The sequence below is a fragment of the Phascolarctos cinereus genome, unplaced genomic scaffold (genome assembly GCF_003287225.1).
Source record: "Phascolarctos cinereus isolate Bilbo 61053 unplaced genomic scaffold, phaCin_HiC Scaffold_3;HRSCAF=262, whole genome shotgun sequence".
Lineage (NCBI taxonomy): Eukaryota > Metazoa > Chordata > Mammalia > Diprotodontia > Phascolarctidae > Phascolarctos > Phascolarctos cinereus.
The window spans coordinates 32,179,729-32,203,360 of record NW_027555736.1 but is presented as its reverse complement, the minus strand read 5'-3'; the positions used below and the strand labels follow the sequence as shown (position 1 = coordinate 32,203,360).

The following is a 23,632-nucleotide window of genomic DNA, read 5'->3' as shown; positions in this document are numbered from 1 at the left end:
TGATATATGGATATAATGGAATTATACTATAAGAAATATGAGAAATTCAGAGAACTACAGAAAAACCTGTAAAAAGCGAGATGTACTGGGCATTATTAAAAAATCAATATATCCCTAGAAAATACTAGATAACAAAAATCAATAATAATGAAAAAAAGGAGCTTGCATTCCAATGGCACATCTTTCACCTCCCAACAGAGAGGGGAGAGATTCAAGCTGCAAAACAAGATGCCCATTTCTGGACACGGGCAAGGTGGGACTTTCGTTTGTTTGACTCTGAGTATTTGTTACGAGGGTTTTCTCTTTCAGCAAGAATGAAAGGCAGTAACAGCTAGGGGCCAGTGAAAGACCCCTCACAAGGTGGGATTTGAGCTGGGCATTACTACTGCTGCTGCTGCTGCTGCTGTTGCTGCTGCTGCTGCTACTACTACTACTACTACTACTACTACTACTACTACTACTACTACTACTACTACTACTACTACTACTACCACCACCACCACCACCACAACCACCACCACCCTACCTTGGCCACCCACTCCCTATGTGACAGTAGGTCTCTCTCACGCCCTCTAGTCCCCTGTTTTCCCCAATCCCTCCCCCGACCAACCTCAAACAAGGGCTGTAACAATAAAGAGACACAGGCCTGGCCCACTTTACCCCACGAGTGGCAGCAGCTCCATGTGGAAGTGGCTTGGGTGCCTGGTCCACCAGCCACTTGCTAGGGGCCTCCTCCCCTCCACTGCCTCAGTGTGACCCTGGACTAAGGGCCCCCAGGCTCTCAAAGGCTCCGCTGGCCTACAGGCTGCTTCGAGGGGCCTCACCCGCACTGGAGGGCAGGCGCAGAGCGGACGACGCACCCTGCTCTTCCAATGATGAGCCTAGCTTGTCACGAGGTCACATGACACCAGCCTGGCTACAGGCATGTGAAGTCTCCAGCCACAGTAGTGCAGGAAACCAAATCTCAAGGCTTGGGGGGCCCTGGAGGAGCCTCCCTCCTCACTGGTTTCACAGATCTGATAAAGCACTGAAGCTGCTGCCCGCCCACCACCACCACCACCACCACCACCAGCTGTGGAAAAGGCCCTGTGGTTGGTACCACAGGAGGAGCCAGAAGGGAATAAAACCAGGACTTGCCTCCCTGCCCTCAGGGGCTTCCAGTCTGCTCAGCTATTCCCTTTACAGAAAGAGCCTCCATAACATCCTTTGAAATATCAATATTCTTTTCAGTACAAAGGGAAGGAGCAAGTCCATGCCATTATTTGAACAAAATAAAATTTAATTTTAAAGAATATCAGTGAAAATAAATAAATAAATAATTTTTTTGAAAGAATATCAATGTTCTTTATAGATTTTAAAACTCCCGGGAGAGAACAGACTCCATGAGGCAGGCATTTTTCTCTTGTCTTTACTTCCCCAGCATCTAGTATAGTGCCCCGCACACAGCAGGTGCTTAATCAATCCTGGATGGCTTAATCACTGATCCACCTGGCGAGTGATCGCTATCACAGCAATAGCTCCCACACGTGCAGGTGAGTAGGCCAAGAACCCTAGAGCTCCGCCCTCCTCCTCCTCCGTCTTGCTCCTGCTGGACTCCCAGCAAGGAACCTTCCCAGAGCCAGGGCCTCATCAGACTGCCCAGAACCACTCCCTCTAGGGCCTACCACCCAGCTTCTTCCTCCACTGCCCCACCCCAAACACAGGGATTGACTTTGCTGCTTCCTTCCACCTTTCCAGAGACGCCCACCAGAAAGTGGAGAGCTACCATGACCAGCATGCTGGTCTCAGGTTCAATGTCCTCATTGCTTGGGTGGGCAGGAGGGGGCTGGGAGCTGGAGGTGTGCTTCTCTGTCCCTCCCCCATCCGGTGAATCAACAGAGTGTCCCTACTAGTGCCCTAGACTTAGCCCTTCCGTCCAGATCAATGACGTGATCACATGAGCATGACAGACCCTCTCACCAGCCTATGTACCATCCTCAGATCACAGAATATACGCTGAAAGGACCCTTAGAGAGTTTCTAGTACAACCCCTTCATTGGAAATTTGAGAAGAGCTCAATCACACCATTGGTAAGGAGCCAAACAGATAATAATAATAATAACAGCTTGCATTACTTATATAGTATTTTAATTTTTGCAAGGTACAGCTAGGTGGCTCAGTGGATAGAGCAGCTGGCCTCCAGTCAGGAAGACCTGAGTTCAAATCCAACCTCAGACACTTAGTAGTTGTGTCAGCCTCGGTTTCCCTATCTGTAAAAAGAGATAATAATAGTACTTCCCTCACAGGGCTGTTTTGAGGATCCAGTGAAAATACTGGTAAAGCACTTAGCACATAGTAGGTGCTTAATAAATGTCTGTCCCCCCTATATATACTATTTCATTTGATCTTTACAATAACCCAGTGATGAAGGTACTATTATTATCCCCATTTTATAGATAAAGAAGCTGAGTCTCAGAAACGTTAAAGAACTCACTGAGGGTCTTATGGCTTATAAGGGTCTGAAATAGGATTTGAACTCAGGTCATCATGAACTCAAGTCTTGCACTCTATCCACTATGACACCCAGCTCTACCTTAAACACAGAAAACATTTTCTGACAGGTCCACTGACCCAAGGCTTTAATTTCCTATCTGAGGTTGGCAAAAACTTCCATTATGACATTTGCGGTAGAAGCCTGGGGAAACAGACTGGTCCAAGGTGAATCAGCTGGATCGCTGTGGAAATCTTGCCCCGGAAGTTGGGCCACTATTTACCTCGCACAGGACCCTGGTGTTTTAGAATTCAGGCAGACTTTAGAGATCATCTCGTCAACCACCTTCACTTTATAGAGAAGACAGCTGAGGCCCTGAAAGACGGAGTGACCTGGCCAAGGATGGGTCCCTGGAGAGCCAGGTTTGGCTCCCGGGGGCCTGGGCCTTCACACTGACTGTCCCCTTCCTTTCTCCCCCTCTATTGTTCGTCTCAGGCAGCATCCGCTCAGATTGCTAGGGACAAGCATTCCCGGGGCTGTGGGGCGACGGGGTCACTCACGTGATCACAACTGGGGCCACTTTGTTGGGGATGATGGACTTGGCCCGGCTGTTATGAGGGCCAGTGGTCTGGAAGGAGTGAATGCTGAGTGAGTGGCGGTCATCCATGCCACCACAGCCCTGGAGGCCCTCGAATGGGGGGCCTGTCACCGCCGACACTGTCTGCTGGGCAGTGCTGGCCGTCGTACCCATAATCCAGGGACAGCAGCCTCAGGACGCGATCTGTGGAGGAGCAGATGGAAAGGGAAATGGAGACAGGGAAACCAATGGTCTAGAGTTCAACGGAACTTTGCATCAAAGGGTTTAGATCTGAGAGGAACCCGAGAGGCCTTCATCTTACAGATGAAGAAACCAGGGCTGAGAGGGGTCAAGAGACTTGCCCAGGATCACACACGGAAGTGTCTGAAGCAGGATCTGAACTTGAGTCTCGTCTAGAGCTGCAGCCTGCTGGGATCACAGATTCAGGGCCAGAAGGGACCCTATAATAATAATGATGATATATTAGCAGATGGGGGACTTATAATCTCAGAGGAAGGAGCTGAACCCACATCTTCCTGACTTCCACTACCCTGAGCTAAGTGGCCCACAAAGGAATCAAACCTGAGAGCCTGGCCTCCTTTCCAGAGCCCTGTATGCCAGGACTCAACAGCTAGTGGGCTCTGGGTTCTAGTCTTACACAAGTCTCTCTTGGCCAAAGGCAGGCTAGGGTGACTGTGACCATGATCCATCTTCCTCCTGCCAGGTACCCCCCAAAAGCTTCAGCCAGCCCTTTCTGGTCTGGAAATACCTTCCTCCTCTCTTCCCTGGGGCCCTGTCATAGCTGACAAGTCCCAGCAGCCTTCCTAAGACAGCTTTATTAACACAACACTTTGGGTTTACAAGGGCCCCATCTCCTAAGGGTCCGAACACCAACCAAGTTCTCTTTTTTGGGTTCAAGACAGAAGAGATGAGACTCCATAGTCACAAACCGAAAACCTGGAGGCCTGAAGGAGCTGGGACGGAGGCAGCCACGGCACAGTGGGAAAAGATAATGTCAGAGGACTTGGGTTTCATCCTCGAGCAGCCACTTATGAGGGTCATCATGGCCATCCCCCAGGCCTCAGTTTCCTCATCTGTAAAATGAGGGGTAGGGGACACCCAATGGGCCATTCCAACAGTGAACTGAATGATTCCATAAAATGTCATCACAGGATCACTGAATGTCAGTGACGAAAGGGACCCCAGAGGCCACCCAAGTCCAGACTATATCTCACAAGGATCCCCTCAACAGCATAACCCACAAGGATTCATGCAGCCTCTGCTTGAAGCCCTCCAATGACAGGGAGCTCACTACCTCCAAAGACCACCCATTCCAGCCTGGCGTTTGCCCTTCTGATTGTGGGCCTCTCTGCAGCTCCCTCCCCCACCCTGTGCTCCTGGCTGTGCTCCTGGGTCAGCAGAGCAAGGCTAATGGGGTCACAGACAGAGAGCTAACAGGCCTTCTAGTCTGACCCCAACGTTAACCCTCTCCCCCACGACAAGCCCTAGAATACCTAAAGACATCCATCACAGCTCCCCACGCCCAGGTTCCCCTACAGACTAAACATCCCAGTCTGTTCACCCGACCCCAGGTAGCATGGCCTCGCACACAGCCCGGAGGCGGTCACCATCTTGGCCGCCCTCTGGCTCATCTCTGCCGCTCAAAGTGACAACACTGAGGCGAGCACCATGCCCTCTGCTTCCCAGGTCAGGATCTAGTGATATCCAAAGCACCAGTCATCTGCCTCCTTGGGCTTCCCACCTCCTAACACCCGGCTTGAACCAAGAAGATGCAGACCCAGGGGAAGGGGCTGCTGGACAGAAGGGGGAGAATTCAGAAAAAGGGAGAGGGCCCAGAGGAAAGGGCGGAGGGGAGGGCAAAAGAACAGCCGGTCACAGCTGCTCCCAGTCAGGCTCAGACACATTCCCCTAACTAGGGGAGAAGAATCTGGTGTCTTTCCCACACCCCCACCACCTGCCTCCTCAGCTGGGCCTTGGCGGTCCCCCCCACAGTTGGCAGCCAGCCACTGTGAGGGGGAACCCAGATGTGTGCAGCTGCAGACCCAAGGCTGCCTTGGGGAAATCAGACCCCTCCGCAGGTCAGTCCCTCCATCACTGCCCTGTGCCTGACCCTGAGGACCCCATGCCCTCTGTCTGGAAGGAAATCAAATTCCTCTCCTGAAATCTCTCTGCAGATCCTCCCCCTACTCCGTCTCTGCAGGGGAGGTCCATTCTCATGGCCTCCAGGGCCCCCCATCAATACAGACCCCACAGAACAATACTGCTGACAACTCCCATTTCTTTGGTGCTTTATGGCCTAGAAAGATTGCCTCATACCAAGCCCATGCAGTGGACGGGAGGGGATTATCGCCCAGAAGCACAGCATCTGAGAGTCGGGAGAGACTTTAGTGGCCATCTTACATGTGCACGCATGTGTGTACACACACACACACACACACACACACACACACACACAGAGCCTCATAAAGGGAAGAAATAAGACATCAACAGACTAAGACCCTAATAATAATATGGTGCAAAATCAACCATCTCAATGTTCTACCCTCCTTCCTTAACAAGCTGTGCACAAGTCTCCAAAGGAAGGCAGCCCAGGGCACCAGGTAAAGGAAATGATGGAAAGACCCTGCTTTGGAGTCGGAGGACCTACTTCTGTCACCACTTAGGCACCCTAGATCCACCCCTGGGCCTCAGCCTCTCCCTCTGCTAAAGCAGAGCCGGGAGGAGTTGGACCAGACCCCCCCAAGGTTCCTCCCAGCCCTGGATCCAGGACCCTCCACACCTCTGGTCTGGGAAAGCCAAAATGCTGGATGATCTACTCCAGAATGATTACTGGGCAGGGGAATGGGCCAGGGCCTGTCATCCCAGCTCCCGGATGATCCCTGGTTCTGACTAGCCTGGGGAGAACAAGAGGGCCACTCGCCAGGCCCAATGGGCCGCTGCTCTGGATCCCACACCCCCAGCTCTCCCAGCCCATGCCTCACACTGGTCTAATCCAGAATGTCATGTCATCGTCGGGTCCAGGTTTCAGGGGAATCTCCTTGGCTTCAGACCATGCAGGACAGAGGTCCCTGCTCAGACTGTGGGCCTCAGATTCACCAAATTTTGGAATCCCAGGGGTCATCTAGAAGAAGTGAGGGGCACAGTAGATAGAGTGTCACACTGGAAGTCAGAAAGACCTGAGATCACACTGTGTCTCACACACTCACCAGCCTCCATGCAACAAGAGGGCTGAATTCAGTGTCACCTAGGGTCCCTTTGGTGCTAAATCGATGAGTCTGGGACCCCTGGGTGAGCACATTCAGGGCGTAGGACCCCAAGGCCAGGGAGACTTAGCTCCCAGGTTCAATGTCCATGTGGCCCAGTTTGCTTAGCTGTGTCTGATCCCCAGCCACTGACCAAACCTCTAATACCAGTCCACCAGTAGAAGAAAGACGGCTCAGAGCAAAGCCTTAACTAGGGGTCAGAACCTCGAGACAACTCTCTGAGATAGGTGACTTTGGCCACGTCATTTCATCTCTTTAAGATTCAGTTTCAGGGGCAGGTCTGTGGCACAGTGCACAGAGCTCCGGCCCTGAAGTGAGGTGAATGCATGTTCATATCCAGCCTCACGCACTAACTAGCTGTGTGATCCTGGCCAAGTCACTTAACCTCTGCTTCAGTTTCCTCAACTATAAAATGGGGCAGGCAACTGCCTCTACTGAACTCAGAAGTCTGCTGTGAAAAAAAAACTGCTTTACAATCCTTAAAATGCAATAAATATGAGTTATCATTATCATCACTTTTAAGACTTAGAGCTCACCTAGCCACATCCCTATATTTTAGATGTGTAGAAACAGAGGCCCAAGGAGAAGTGAAATGACTGACCCAAGGCCATACAGGTAGTGAGGAGCACTTAAGAGATTAGAACCCAGCTCCTCTGGCTCCAAATTCTGGTCCTTTTCTCCTCTGCCATGCAGGTAAGGTGACATTTAAGGATGTTAACAGGCAGTCACCACTTCCTTCCTCAACGGTGCTATCTCAAAGGACCAAGTGGTGTCAATTAATGCAATGTATTTTAAACATACTAGGTAGTAGAGGAAATTTTTTTTTATTTCAGAGTAAAATTACAATACCTGGAGGGAAGAAATGAAGGGAACCAGTACTACTATGTGCCAGGTTCTGTGCCAAGCATTTTACAAATATTATCTCATTTGATTAACTTGTAATTATTTCTATTTAAAGCTCATTTGCTCAGAGGAGAAAGTAGAGTTGTAAAATCATTTTTAAAAACTTAAAATTTGGGCAGCTAGGTGGCGCAGTGGATAGAGCACCGGCCCTGAAGTCAGGAGGACCTGAGTTCAAATCCGACCTCAGACCAAACACTTGACACTAGCTGTGTGACCCTGGGCAAGTCACTTAACCCCAACTGCCTAAAAATAAAGTTTTAAAAAAACTTAAAATCCTTGGATCAAGTGACTCCACTGATGCACCTGGTCCTTCTAGGATTTAGCAGGGCCACGCCACTACAGGGGATCAGAAATCCTGGATCTCCTGACGATGCAAACACTCAGTGTGGAAGTAAAGGCTAGATCGTGTGGCCATAGGCCAGGAACACAAGAGGAATTCAGAGACGGCAGAAAGGGTCAGGCTAGACTGACAAGCTGGGCCAGGGAGCCATGGGGGTTGCGGGACAGACTGGAAATATGCATCCAAGAACTCTGAAGGTTCCCCCAGGGAACAGAAGACTTTGGGGCACATCACCAAATAGCTGTGAGACCCTCACCCTACTTGGCAGCAAAAAGAAGCGAGAAGGATGAGAAGAAGCTTCGGTCCCCAGGAACAGCTCCCTGTCACCAGAGTCCTTCCAGAGAAGGCTGCATGACCTCGTGCTGTGGACCGGACTCTGCAGGAGCTGGACTGAATGTCCTCTGAAGGCCCTTCCAGCTCTGAGATGCTTCTAAATTCCAGCCAGAAACCGGGAGCAGGAAGACTTTCCTTAAGAACAGGGGGGAGTCAGAAGGCAGTAGAAGATGGGGCAGCTAGGTGGCACAGTGGATAGAGCATCAGCCCTGGATTCAGGAGGCCCTGAGTTCAAACCCAGCCTCAGACACATAACACTCACAAGCTGTGTGACTCTGGGCAAGTCACTTAACCCCAACTGCCTCACCAAAAAAAAAAAAAAGGCAGCAGAAGAAAGAAGCCTGAACTGGGAGATGGTTTTGTGCCCTGGCTCTTCCACTAAGTCACCATATAATGGACAGCTCATGCCTCTTCTCTTAGCCTCAATGTCCTCATCTATAAAATGGGGGCAAAGGTCCCTTCTGTTCCATGAATCAGTCCAGGCCTAAGAGAGAGTGACATCTAGGGTCCTCATCACCAACCCAAGCAGGGCTTCCTCAGAGATCAATAATAAATATAAATAGAGCGGCAGTTAGAGCATTAATTAAGTGCCTACTGTGTACCAGGCATTATATAATAACAATAATAAGAATCATTTTAAATACAGACCCTTGAGGTTTAGAAATATCTGATCCTCACAACAGCCCTGGGAGGTAGGTGTTATTATTATCCCGTATTACAGATAAGGAAACTGAGGCAAACAGAGGTTAAGTGACTCGCCCAGGGTCACACAACTAGTAAGTGTCTGAGGCAGGATTTGAATTCAGGTCTTTCTGACTCTATCCCAGCACTGTGCCACTCAGCTGTCTCAGCAAGGGGGACAGAGAAGGGATGGAGGGGATTGAGTCTGCAGTCATTGGCCCAGCTTCCTATGGATACGTGTCGGGATAGTTCTGGGAAAGGCATTCATGGTGTCCAACCCTGTTCCCACAGCCCAGGGGGCAGCACAGTCTAAGGACTATCTGGAAGGCTGGCAGGGGGAAGGGTAAAATAACCAAGACAACCTTCTCAGATCCAGAAAGAATTGTAGCCCCGAGGAGGCTAGGAGAGGAGGAGAGGAAGAAAAGATGGAGGTAGAGAAGGGAAAGAAAAGATGGGGAGGGACAAGAGAGGACGAGAGAGGGGAAGAGAAAGGGAAAGAAGAGAGAAAAACAAGAGAAGGGAGGTGAAGAGGAGAGAAGATTGGGGAGGAAGGAGGGTGAGCAGGAAGGGAGAAGAGAGAGATGAGAGGGGGAGGGGGAAGATATTTGCATAAGAAAAAGGGCAATGAGGAAAACACCAGAATCCAGGGCAAAAAAGGGAAGAGGCCCCCAGGCTTTGGGGGGAAGCCCAGAGAGGAGCCTCATCCTCCAAGAACCGGGGAAGCTCCCAGCTCAACCTGAGGGGCCCAGGAGATGAGGGGAAAGAATGGCTCAGCTGTCCTGGTTCCTCCCCCGTCCTCCCTCCCGCCCATGGAATTCCAGAGGATAAAGGGACCGTGTCAAGAGAAGCTCCCCACCCCCTCCCGCCTCCAGCCTCTCATCCCCTGCCAACCTGTCATCCCTGCCGCAGCTTCCCCTTCTCAGGGGACACAAAGGAGGCGGAGGCGGGGATGTGCCTGGCCTGCAGATGAGGGAGGGGGAGGCGCTGGCAGGAAGCCAGAGACCCTGAGGGTGGCCAGCCAGATGGCACCTGTCAGGCCCCTGGAATCCCTGGGCAGTGTGGGAACTGAATCTGAAACTTGTAGCATTATAGAATGCCAGAGACAGACAAAAGAGACGGGCAGCGGTGCCTGCATTATTACTATAAATAACTAGTGTTTATTGAGCGCTTTACAAATATGATCTCATTCGGTCCTCACAGGTGATACCATTATCCCCATTTTACAGATGAGCAAACCAAGGCTGAGAAGTTGTGACTTCCCCAAGGCTACATACCCACAGACACTAAATGTCAGAAGTGGGCTTCAACCCAGTTCTCTGGTTCCTTCCACCACACCACACTGGGTGGGTGCTTAATAAACGCTTGCTGATTAAGTCCGGAGCCCAGCACTGCGGACAGGGTCTGACCCTACCGGGCAGAGTACGGCAGAATTCTCTCCTTTCTCATTGCGGACACTGTGTTTCAGTCTGGGAGGGGACCCTCCACCCTCCTCATCCCCCAGATCTCCTGTCACCCCACTGGCTCACATCTCTCTGAGGTCACACAGCAAACTGCTGAAGGAGTCAGAATGAAGACCACCTCCTCCTTCCCAGACCAGGGTTCACACTGGCAGATGCAATGCATCATGGTCAACTCTAAGCCCCAAGCAGTGAGGCCCTGATGGAGTTCAGGAAGGGTGGGAATGGGAGGGAAGGACAATCCCCCCCCCCATTTTCCTTCCCTAAGGACTCCAAGAAACGGCTAGTCATGCTAGAGCAGGAAGGACCTTCCAGATCGCCTTGTCTGATTCCCACACTGGAGGATGGGGAAATCACAGCCCAGACCAATCTGTCTCAGGATTCTCCTGACTTGGGGTCTGGCACAGTGCCCAGCACACAGCAGGCCACATTAATGCCTCTTGACAGCTGAGTCCAAAACTTTCCTCATTCTCCCAAACTGCCCAAGATAACTATTTCCAAAACCAGAAAGATTCCAACAAATCTCAGTCACACCTTTGCCACTCCTGGAAGACAAGAAAGTAGAAACGCCAGCCAGCATCCCAGGCAGCAATAGGAGCCAGCTAGATGGGATAAACCCCAGAGGAGGTACCTGAGAGGTGATGGGGACGGGATGCTGCTCCCAAAGAGGAAAGACATCACAGGGGAGCTGGAGGGCATCTTCTTGACTCACCATCACCTGCCTCCCATTTCCCTAGCTGTAGCCTCGCCTCTGATCTCCATCATCGAGTGCAGGGCCTGGCACATAGTAGGTATACAATGTTTAGTTAACCCTAGTGCAAGGCATGGCACACCACAGGTGCACAATGCTCACTAAACTCAAGTGCAGAGTACGGCATACAGTAGGTGCACAATGCTTCCTGAAGCCTTGTGCAGGGAATGGCACACAGTAGGTACACAATGCTTATTGAATGATGATTGGATTTCCCAAGGACATTCATCCTTTAGTGAGTTCTTTATTTCTACATCTATAGTAGTTGCATAATTTGGGACAGGATCACTTTCTCTCCCGAGGCCATGGAGAGGACAGATGGTCCTAAGGAGCGCCTCTACAATGGTCTTGACCATCCTCAGTGCCTGAAGACACAACCCCAGACAAGGGCATTTTGTCTCCAGACCCTGAGAAGGACGTCTCTCAAGATGTAGCCCCTTAGGAGGAGACGTCTGCGGCTCAGTGGGATATAGTACTGGCTACCTGTAGCCTGGGCAGAGCGGTGCAATGGATCGAGTATTAGACCTGGAAGTCAGGAAAATCTAGATTCAAATCCCACCTGAGAAACTTACCCTAGGCAAGCCCCTTCCCCATTGCAGGCCTGTAAAATGATGGGAATGGACAAATGGCCCTTCCAGTTCTAAATCTATGACCCCGATAATCTCTAAGTCATTGAACCTCAATGCTACCATCTATAACATGGGAATAATGATCCCTATAATAATGGCCCTTCCAGAGTTTCTGTGAGACTCCAAACACACACACACACACACACACGTATATGTAGTGCCCTGCAAATCTTTATATCCTATAGAAATGCCAGTTGTTATTAGATAAGTCACTTCCTGACTTTTGGGGCCTCAGTTTCCTCATCTGTTAAAACAAGAGGCTGAAATTAGAGGATCAGCACTTAGCGCATAGGAGGTGCTTAATAAACATTGACTGATTGATTGATTGATTGATTGACTGATTGATCTCTAAGGGTCCAGGTCTAAGATTCTGGAATCTAACCAAGCTCCAGGAGCAAGAGGTTGTCCAAGGTTCCACAGCTCTGTGGTCGAGAACCTCAGGACCAGGACAGCCAGACCAGACTAAGGCCCTCCTTGGAGTCTTGGTAGAAGATCCCGGGCTGTAATTTCTCCCTCATGGGGGAACATATATGCTCTAAACCCATCCCAGCATAATTACTAGCATTCATATGGCACTTTAAAATTGCAAGATACCTTATCTCACTTGTCTCTCACAATGATCCCTGAAGGGATAGGCCATTATCATTCTCTTTTCACAGATGAAGAAATTGAGGCTGAGAGAAAGTCAAATGACTTATCCAGGGTCAGAGGTAGAATTCAAAGCCAGACGTTCCTGATTCCAAGGCCAGAGTTCCATGCAGTGCGCTGCCTCATTTCCACCGTCCTTTATGATTTACAAGGCTTTTTCCCCTACCACAGGCCTGTGAAGCGGCCGGAACAAGTATTGCTATTCCCCATTTTATAAAAAGGCTCAGGAGACAGACAAAATTACCTGCCCAAGCACAAAGCAAGTGGCACAAATGGACGTGAACTCTGCCCTCTGGATTCCAAATCCCATGCCTTTTGCTTTCCCCCTTGCTGCCAAGCCCCTCCTTTTACAGAGAAGGAAACTGAGGCTGAGAGATGGACCATGGCTTGCTTACAGGTCACACAGGGCCAGGGCCTGGGCTACAACTCTTTCTTCCCCACTCCCAGGCCAGCGTTTTTTCCATTACACTTTTTCCTTAGCCTCCCCTTGACTCCAAATTCAGGACCACCCAGGGAGAACCTTCCCAGATTCTAAAACTGGGGAATTGGCCGAAGGGAGGGAACTCTCCCGGGCCAAGCCACATTGCAGGACCGAAGGCCTTCCTGGGGCCCCCAGCCGTTCACTCAGCCCTCATTTGCATGCCCCTCCAGCGCAGGGGGAAGGCCAGGATGGCAGGGAGCCCAAGCCCCCAAACAATAGGGCTAAAAATAGGGCAGAGTGTCAGCTCAGTCTCCAGCTGCAGGATACATCTGTCTTGGGCAGCCACCAATGAAGAGGAAACACAGGCATGCTTGGTTCTCCTATTGTGTTGCTGGGAGAACTGTAAACCTTTCTGGGCCTGCACCCCCCTCTGGGAGGTAAGACCGGCACGCCCAAATGTCCATTATCCTCCCAATAGCTAACATTCGTGCATAGAACCCTTTTTTGGCTTATAAAGCACTTTTTACCTGTTCTCTCAACTGGGATGCTCACAACAACCCAGCAAGGGGGGTGTTATTATATTGCTATCCCCATTTTACAGATGGAGAAACTGAGGGTCAGGCCCAAGGTTACACAGCCAGTAAATGTCTGAGGTAAGATTCAGGTCCTTCTGACTCCAAGTCTGACACTATGCCCTGTAGCCAGCTGGAAGGGACGCCAAACCCTTCACTTTACAGACGAGTCCCAGAGAGGGGATGCTGCTTGCCCACAGTCACACAGCTAGCGACTATGCATTCCCACACATTCTCAGAGCCCTCCTTCAGAGGATACCTGACAACTGTTGGCGGTCAGATGTTCATCCTTCCTCCTTTGAAGATCAGTGAGATCACAAAGGAGGCGTCTTGAGTGGCCAGGGAATTGGAGTGAATTGGATTTAAGTGAGGCTGACAGCTTAGAATGAGTGCAAACAACGATTGTTAAGAGCCGGCACACAGCTGAAAGGGACCCCAGAGGCCGCTGAGTTCCCAGAGCCTGGAGAGGCAAGTGCCTCAAGCGGAAGAATGTCCCCACTCAGAGGCTGCTTCTTCCTTCCTATGAGGGAGTCCCGGAGAGGTCAAGCCCATGAGCCGGGCAGATGCAGCAGAAAGTCCTGGGCTCTGCCACCATTCTCAGCCTTGACCTCGAGCTCTGGCAGGTCCTCTCCAAGCTGGAGACACCAGGCTAAGGGTCCAGCAACGGTCTGTCTCTGAGTAACAGCCGTTTACAAGGTGCTTTAAGGTTTGCAGAGCGTGACACCTACGGCTCACGGCAGTTTCTGCATTCCCCACCGAGCAGCCCAACTAAGCCTGAGAGGGTCGGCCACCCTGACTCACGGAGACCATCTTCAAAAGCATCAAGTGACTGCTAGCTAGCCTCGGTGAACAGACAGAGAGGACACTGTCCCCTTCCAGCCCCAGCCTCCTCCGACTGATGCCGCCCTCAAGGGCCACCCCTCCTGCCAAAGGTCTTTGCTGGTCCCACTGGCTGTTACTGCGCGCGTGCGCACACGCACACACACATGCACACACGCGCGCGCACACACACACACACACTTACTTTGTATTTAGGCAGCAACATTCTGGACAGAAAACCGGCCTTGGAGGCAAGAAGACTCCCAAAGTTCAGACACACCCTGGCTGGGTGACCCTGGCAAGTCACTGAATCACAGGTGACTGCCTAATATTAGAAAACACCAGGGGCTCTGCAATGGTAGAGGGAGCTTCCTGCCCTGCTTCCCCTTCACCCAAAGAACCATCGGTCTGGCACCGACAGATGTCTGCGAATCTAGAGCTATCGCCCTCTAAAGCCGCTTAGTCCACTGCTCTCCATTTACAGATAAGGAAACTGAGGCCCACAGAGACTGATGACTTGTTCAAAGACACCCAGGAAGCAACTGTCAGAGGTGGGATCTGAACTCCGGAGGCTATAATCTCCTCTCTGGACCACTCTCTTATCTGCCTGGCATCCAGTGGCACTCAAGGTGAACAAGTCTAAACCCCTCATTTTACAGAGGAGGAAACTCAGGCCCAATGAAAGTTAAGTGTGACTTTCTCAGGGTCACACAGCTGGTGTCTAAGATGGGACCCCAGCCCAGGTCCTCATGACCCCAATCTTTAGTATCCTATCCATTAGTCCACACCAACCCTATGGCTAATTCTAAAAATGCTTAAAGAGAGTACTAAGGAAAATTAAGGAAATTTGTATTTACTAGGATTTTAAAAAGAAAAAAAGATCAACTCTGATGGCTTCTTCATTGATCTGCCTGGAGGCAGGGGGCTGGGCCAGATGACCTTCAAACTTCAAGACTCTTAGGATGTTTGCTCAGTCCCTCCCAACTAAGCCAAAGTGGGTGGATAACCATAAACAACTGGACAGAGCCTAGGAGCAGGGGGAGCCTCCTCCCTACCACCTCCTTCTGGGGGAGCCCTGAGCCCCTGAGCTTTGGGGGCTGGGAGGAGGAGATCCCCTGATGGGCTGTTGGGCTAAGAATAGCAGCTATATCCAACCCCTGAGTTGCACATGGCCAACAGATGGCTATCCATCCCACTCCGTCCTTACCCCTCAAAGGGAAGCTCCTGCTCCAGCTAGATGGACCATGGGGACCAGCCCCAGCTCCTGGGGAAGACTGAGCCTCACAAACTCCAGGTCTAGGCCAAGGTTATGCCTCTTGTGTGCCCCAGCCCCGTGGACAGTGTCTGATGAAGTCCATGGACGACTTCTCAGAGTCCTGCTTTTGAATGCGTAACACAAAATACACAGCATTATGTGGGAAACCAATTTCATTCAAACACAATTGTTAAAATATTTTTTTTAAAACATTCAAGGACTCCAGGTTAAGAACTCCTGGGCTAGACCACACACTAGAAGGCACATAACATCCCATTCCTTCCTCCTTTAAACAAAAAATGCCTCGCAGTGCTCAGGAGCATGAAAAACTCAGAATGTCAAGACTAAAAGGGCCTTAAAACACAGATTATCGGAGCTAGGTGGATCTTTATAATGCAGAGCTGGGAGAGACCTTACAATACAAAATGTCAAAGCTGAAAAAGACCTTAAAACACAGAAGGGACTTTAAAACAAAGAATTCAATTTTTAAAAGATCTATTCATCGAGTACCATGTGCCAGGCAAGCCATTAGGCATTTAGGGATACACAGAAATGATGCCACATCCATGCCTAGTCCATGACCTTGAGGAACCTTCCACTCTCCTGGGGGGGAGGGAGGAACAAGGTACGTGTCCTGAAAAGAAAGACGATGAAAGGTAATACCATGTTTAAAATGACGGGGACAAAGGGGAGATGCCAGAAAAATGCTCTAGGAATACTTGAGAAGAGAGAGGAAAGTTAGCTGAGCTCAGAAAGTGACCCACAAACCATGCCTTGGAGAAAGATCCAGGTTCTGAAAGGAAGAGGTGAGGAGGGCTTGCATTGCCAACATGGGAAACTTTGAGCAAAAACAGGAAGGCAAGAGGTGGAATGTTGAGGCTGATGAGAGACAAATAGTAGAACCATGTGGCTCTGACTCTGAGCATGCAAAGCCATATGAAACATGGTCAGAAAGGTAAGACGGAAGAGACTTAACAGTCAGGTTAAGGAATTTGTAATATACCCTAGGAGCCACGGGCAGCCGCTTACATTGTCTGAGTAGGAGAGTGAGACTTGGAAGTGATCTCAACAGTCATCAAGTTCAACAAACCCTTAAAATACAAAGAATCTCCACTATAGCATAACCATGAGGGTGCTAGTAATGTTTAACAACCAGGCTTCTGCATCGTGATTACTTTTTCTCTCACCTCAAATCTAGACAATCAATAAAACAATTTCGAGGCCCAATTGGTAGGGTTTTTTCAAGATTTTCGAGGTGAAAATGCTCACACTGGAAATGTAACAATCATCGAGCTGGTACGAGCTGGCTCCGGCACAGGCTGGAATTGACAAGAGGTCATCTGGACCACGGTCAGACCTTACTCTGGCAGCTGTGTGGAGACTGGAGATCTAAGAGCCTGGAGTCAGGAGGCCAGGTGAAAGGCTCAGGTTTAGACATGGTGAGTTTGAGATGTCCAAAGGATGTCCAGGCAGAGAAATCTAGTGCTTAGCACAGCACCTGGAACATAGTAGGTAGTTAATAAATGCTTCTGACTGCCTGACATCTAGGGGTTCAGAATAAACAATAAGTAAATCTACGGGAGTCAATAAAATAAAAAAGGATGATATTATGGAAAAAAGAGCAGAGAGCCAGGGACAGAGAGGTAGGTGACCCACTTGATTAGGAGGCAGGAGACAGCAAGGGAAAGTCTAATTTAAGAGAGATAGAAAGTGAATAAGAGAGAAAACTGCTACAGAAGCCGGGGGGAGGCGGGGGATAGAGTGTCCAGGCACATGGGTGAAGCTGCCAAAGAGGTCAAGGAGAATGAGGACTGAGAAAAGGCCACTGGATTAAGCAATAGAGAGACCACTCACTGACCCCCATAGTGAAGCAGTGGTGGTCTCAGAAGCCACACTAGAAGGGGCAGAGTGAGCGGGAGGTGGTGAGGAAGCAGAAGAATACAGACATTTCCAAGGAGTCGGCAGTGACACCATTGGCAGACGAGATGTAGGAAGTAGCCTGAGGGGCTGGCAGGGTCAAGGGAAGATGTTTTGGTTTTAAGGCATATTAGTAGGTAGTAAGGAAGGAGACAGGAGATTGGGAATCATAGAGGATGACTGAGGGGAGGGGCAGGGGGACAGTTGGAGGAGTAAGTTCACCTCACAGACTGTCCCAGCTAAAAGGGACCTGAGAACACTAAACATGTGTCCTATGTGGACAGACAGTGCCTTAGAGTCAAAGGCCAACAGTATCAGTTTACAGAGAAAACGGCTCAGAAAGACAGAGCTATGTCTTTCTCCACTCTCAGCAGCACAAGCCAGACATCTCCTGACTTCGTCTATGGATCCGTTCTGCCACCGAGGCACACTGAGTCATAGACAACTTTCCCATTCATGACTCATGGGATTCTCAAGGGAGGAGGGAGGAAATTGGGGATATTGCTCATTGTACAAATGGGGAAACTAAGACCCAGAAAAGTAGGTGAAGTGACTTGCTCAGATGGTAAAGAACAGAGCCAGGATTCCTTCTCTTAATTCTCTAACACCTGGTTCCCTATTCTTTCCATGATTCTAACAAATTTTTAATATGTTAATATTAAGGTGAACCATAACTGGGCATCAACACAAAAAGATTTTATTAATGCATTTTGGCTTTTACATCACATGCCCATCCCATAACCCCATCACCACTCCCAGAGAACACACAACAGAAAAGCAAAACTCAGCAAAACTAAACCAAATACTAGAGCTACCAGGACAACTGAGTAGATCACATTCTGCCTCTGAGGTCTGCCCCATCCCCGCTGACAGGGAGATACAGTGCCCCAGCATCAGCTACCTGGACCCAACCCCAATCACTGCATCCAATCAGAATTCTCAGCTTTACCACTGCCTTCATTCGCATCATTATGTTGATTTCTCCGCCATACAGAGCTCAGTAGATGATTGGGGGAGCAGTGGATATAGGTCTCGAAGTCAGGAAAACCTGAGTTTGAACCCTGCCTCTGATACTTACTAGATGTGTGCCCCTAGGCAAGTCACTGAACCACTGTCTGCCTCAGTTTCCCCATCTGTAAAATGGGTTTAATAATACTACCTACCCCCCCAGAGTCATTGTGAGAATCAGTGGAGTTAAATACATAAAATACTGTGCAAACCTCAAGATGCCATATAAATTCTAGCTATTATTATTGCTATCTGATCTCCTGTGTTTTCCATGATACTCACTAACATCAACCCACACTACAAACGGTCCAGACCACGAGAAAGGCACTTTGGAGACTTTAAAGGACCCTAGAAACAGGGGCTATTGTCATTCTTTAAAGACGCTGCTGATACCCTGGTAAATATGGCCCAGTTCTCAGCGGCTGATCCAGGGCTGACTCCCAGACAGCAGCAGAGTCGCCGGCCAAAAGAGCCCAGTGCCCATCTCGGCTCTGGGCCTCCTGCTCTGGCCAAGTGGGCCAAGCCTGGTGGTCCCACAGCTCAACATGGAGTCAGAAACAATCAGGACGGAAGCCGGAAAGACAGATTCTGGGCTCCTTCACATTCCTTTGTGTGGGGCAGAGACAACACACAAACCCAATCAGGCCTTGGGAAGAAGGCTGGACTCACAAGAAAGCAAATGAGGGGGCTGCCTACCCCACATCCTTTTACCCACCCTGACCCTCTCTGAACCTACACTGTCTGCTCCTTTAATAAAGAACAATGCCTTTTATTCTACAAGGAGAGAGAAGGCACCAACCATAAGTATTCCTGGGAGGGATAACCCTCTGACGTGGGTGGAGTCACCCACAAACCTTCGGCCATTTGGTCTCCTGAGAGCCAGGGCCCACAGGCTACTCTACCTCTGAGCCAGTCTCCAAGACAGTTACAATCCTATTGTACCACAGGTCTGGCATTTGGAATTTTAAAAAAAAGTCTCAGCCTGGAACTCCCAAGATCTGGATTCATATCCTGACTGTGGGTAATAACAGCATTGGGTCTCAACTTTCTTCTCTGTAAAAGGGAGAAGTTAGACTAAATGACCTCCAGGGCCCTTGAAGCTCTGCACTGGTGATCCAATAGGTGGCTCTGCGCATAGAGCTCTGGGGCTGGAGTCAGGAAGATCCCAGTTCAAATCTGGCCTCAGACACTAGACTTGTGACCCTGGACAAGTCCCTTAACCTCTGTTTGCTGGGGTGTTGAGAGCATCAAATGAGATCATACTTGTAAAGTGCTCTACAAACCTGAAAGTGCTTCCTTCCAGATCTAAGGTTCTAACACGCCTAAGAGAGCACAGGTGGCCTCTAACAAGCTTTGTCCCACCCCACAGGAGAGCACAAGGCCCAGAGAGGGCAGACGACTTCTTCAGCATCACACAGCAGCAGGCCAGAGTCCAAGGCTTCCCAGGCTCCCACTCTCCTGCTGGCTTGGCTTTCCTTTGCATCCTTTCTTGGTCACCACACCTGGATCCCACCTAAGCCCAATCTCCTTCCCCCACACCCACACCCCCAAGGCAGGAACCTGGCAGGAAGGGCAGGAGTGGGTGGGGAAAGCTTGCCCAGCAGGAAGTGAGCTCAAGGGGCAGACAAAGCCACATTCCATCAGGAGCCACCCATCTGCTGATGACCCCAAGGGTCATGGGAGACTAGCCAGGGGGTGACCTCGCGGCCCGGCGGAAGCTGGAAACCGAGGAGCAGCCGGCAGACCTGGGAGGGAAGTGACTTCACCTCACATTCTGTCCTGGCCATTTCCTCCGGAGCTTCCTAGGAAGGGAGAGAGGGCCGGCAACGAGGAGCAATTAAGCTTGCGGAGGCTGCTTCCTGGTACAACATCCACAGGCTCAATCACTGGGCAGAGAGAGGAGTCTGTCCGGCAGCCCCAGGCCCGGCTGGACCCACTTCTCCCGAGTTTGGGTCTGGTGCTCCATCCACTGCACCACTTGGCCTGTCAGAATAATCTGGCTGGGGACACTCAGATACCAACACCTGAACCTCTTGTTCATAACACAAACTGGGATATCCCCAAGGACAGAAAAAGCCTAGAGCCCTTTGTTCTGAGGAGCCTCTAAGGCCTCTCCCCAAGCCCAGCCACTGTTTTAGGAAGCTTGGCAGAGAGAGTACTGGGCTTGGAATCAGGAAGCTCTGACTTAGAATTCTGCCTCACTTACTGTGTGACTCTGGACAAGTCATTTAACCTCTGCCAACCTTAGCTGTAAAATAGAGATAATAATAGCACCTACTGGGGCAGCTAGGTGGTGTAGTGGACAGAGCACCGGCCCTGAAGTCAGGAGGACCTAAGTTCAAATCCAGACTCAGACCAAACACTTGATACTTACTAGCTGTGTGACCCTGGGCAAGTCACTTAACCCCAACTGCCTATTAAAAAAATAAAATAAAATAATAGCACCTACCTTCCAGGATTTTTGTGAGGATCACATTGTATGTATGTGTGTGTATATATACATTTACATATATGTATGTATCAAGTATAAGCTTTAAAGCATCATAAATACTAGCTATTATTTTCATCACCATTATTATTTTAGACCTTATGTAAAGGAGCAATTATTTTTAAGGACAGGCAGCAAAGCAAACGCTAAATGCCCACGTCTGCTAATAATCCACCAGCCAAAGGCCTTGGAGGACACCAGCGTCAAATCTGCAGATTCAGAGCCAGAAAGAAGCTGTGAGTATCACTCGTCTCCTTCTTTTTACAAGTGAGGAAGTGAGGCCCAGAAACGTCAAGCTTCCTCTGGGATGACAGACAGGATGGAGGAAAAGGAAGGCGTGTCAGTGAGCAGTACCGGGCCCAAGAACCCCCCGGATCAATTCAGGAGGACTCCCAGCCCTCCAAGACGTTGGAGATTCTTCTTCATCAGCAACAGTGAGAACAGATGTGGCATCAAAGGAGCAGCCCCTCTGCCCCACCCAGGCACTGCAAACCAAATTCACTTTTCCCGTTTAGAAAACAACAGGGCGGAGGAAGACTTGGCAGAGAACACTTCGAGGACACCTCCTGGCAAGAGGCGTGTTTTTCCAGAATCCCCAACCTCAAAGCGGCAAAGGGAAGAAGGGGTATTAGGAACAGGAAAATAAAATGTTTCTCCCTCTTCCTGTTTATCTCTCAAGTGGATCCAGAAACCGTCGGTAGCTGTTTGCTAAAGGGAGAAGCCAGGCCAAGAGAGACATGCTCTGCTCCCGCAAGCCCCCGGAGAGCCCACCCCCCAAGTGCTGTCCCAAGGGGCGCCTGCCACATAAAGAGGCCTATTCATAGAGCCCTGGGAGCAGCAGGAGGGCTGGGCGGGCTCTTCAAACACTCTGGCCGAGTTAGATTCCTGCTCAGGAGGCCAAGAAATGCACTGGGGTTTGTCCAGGCAGAGACGCCTGGGCACCCTCGTGCCACCCCCTCCCCACTCCTGGCCTTCCCACTCCTCCTCTGAGCCTGCCATAGTGTGTGGGTGTGTGTCGCCTCACCCCAACCCGAGGGACCCAAATCCCGCCCCTCCCTGTCCCATCCACCTTTAAGACATGGAAGAACCACGAACAATTTTACCAGATTAATCAGGGACTCAAAAAGATCCCACCACGTGGAGAAGAGCTCCCCCACTGCCCACACCAAGACATTGGCCACATGTGTTATACAGAGCCCTGGCTGCCACCACAGTGGAAATCCGAACAGGATCGAAGTTCAAGTCCTGGCAACACCACCTGCGTGGCCATGACACAATAACAACATCTCTGAGCCTCAGTTCCCCAATTTTTAAATAGGCTATTACTATTACAAGCTAATTCAACAAGTGTTTATCTGGTGCTATCTCTGTGCCAGGCACTACGTGAGGCCCTGCGGAGCACAAAGACAGAAAAATGAGCCAGTCCCTGGCCTCATCCTTGTATTCGTGCGGCTTACCTTCTCCTGGAGAGAACACCCAGAGAAGGCTGTACAAAGTATGCACCAAATGAAGACAAAATCGTTCTAGCACTAACCACTGGAGGCAAAGAGGGTCATCCTCTTGTGGGTGCCAAGGCTCGAACTGAGCCGTGAAGGGAACGAGGGACTCCAAGAGGATTCCAGGCCCGGCCACACCACTTAACCTCTCCAGCCTCAGTTTCCCCATCCGTAAAATAAAGAGGTTGGACTACATACCTCAAAGGTCCCTTCCAGCCATAAATCTACAATCCCATCTGTGCCAGGGAAGCCTCAAAGGGCTATACGAATCCAAGCACCTATTAGTCTATAGAGTATCCCAAAAGTCTTAGTGAAGTTTTAAGCTTTAGTAGACTTTAATAAGCTATGTATTTACACAACAGGGGTAGCAAAGTCATGTTGGTTTTTTAGTTTGGGAACCAGACTTTCAATTACAATGGTGTTCACTTAACCCAATTGCCTCACCCAAAAAAGAAAAAAATTACAATGGTGCAGGGAACTTCAGGTGAGGAAGCAGGTACAAGTTGGCACCTTCTTGCAATTTATCTTTAAGGTGTCACCAGAGCCATTGATCGGTAAAATGACCTGCCCAGGGTCACACAGCCGGTGCGAGAGTCTAAGCCAGAGGCGGGGAAACTGCGGCCTTGAGGCTGCGTATGGCCTTCTAGGTCCTCAGGTGTGGCTCTTTGAGGCCAAGTTTACAGAACAAGTCCTTTTATTAAGGGGATTTGTTCTGTGAAGTTTGGATTTAGTCAAAGTGCTGCACTTGAAGACCTAGAGGGCCACAGGTTCTCCACCACTGGTCTAGACTTAAGTCCTGGGGACTTCCAGGCCAGCTCTCTATCTGCTTCATCTCCAGGCTTCTCAAAGGAACAATGCACAAAGTTAATAGGTATTATCTGAGAGCTAGTGCGGCCAAGCAGATAAAAAGGTGGCCTTGGGGCCTAGAAAACCTGGGTTGGAATCCTGTCTCTAACACATGGTAGCTGCGTGAGCTGGGCAAATCACTCAACTTTTCAGTGCCCTAGCTCAGAGGTGAAACCATATTAAATTGTAATTGGGAAACATTTAACAAAATAAATAAAAACACAATAAAATCTAGATAATGTTAAAATATGTGATTTTCTAAGCCAATACACAGCAGCTGGGACTAGTTTGTTTGGTTCTATTAGAATTGCTCTGGGCAACTCTCCTAAAACAGAGATTTTTAACCTGAGGCCTACAGATTTCAGGAGGTCTGTGAACTTGGAAGAAAATTCTTTCTCTATTTTCACTCATCTTTGGTTTCCTTTGCAATGTATATTATTATATGCGTGTATAAATGCATTCTTTGAGTAAAAGGTCTATAGACTTCACCAGATTATTGAAAGGAGTCAGGACACAACACAGATGAAGAACCCAGCTTCTCAGACTATGATTGACCAAAAACAGGTGCCCACCTGCATTTGGAGAGGATGCTTCCTCACCTGGAAGCTCCCTATACTAATAAATCACAGGTCCAATCTTTCTCCCATCTCAATATGCTATATCATGTGAATGACACATTTTAAATAGAACTTTACATCGATAGAGCAACTTAGAAAGTATTCTCCATCCATTATCTC

General features: G+C 49.7%; 1 protein-coding gene across 3 annotated transcripts in view; it reads right to left on the bottom strand.

Moving 5' to 3' along the window:
• The window catches only part of PALD1 (phosphatase domain containing paladin 1), a 99,777-nt gene that overhangs the window by 53,344 nt on the left and 22,801 nt on the right, over positions 1-23,632 (bottom strand). The window contains exons 1-2 of one of the 3 annotated variants that reach the window (XM_020975181.2): positions 14,091-14,193; positions 3,031-3,251 (exon numbers count right to left, since the gene is read on the bottom strand). The exons of 1 other annotated variant lie outside the window; for it this stretch is intronic. In XM_020975181.2, coding sequence (XP_020830840.1) covers positions 3,031-3,221 — 191 coding nt within the window. In that variant the 5' untranslated portion in view covers positions 3,222-3,251; positions 14,091-14,193. Of the gene's footprint in view, positions 1-3,030; positions 3,252-14,090; positions 14,194-23,632 lie in introns of those variants that run through there. One more of the 3 variants, XM_020975180.2, reaches the window with a different exon arrangement.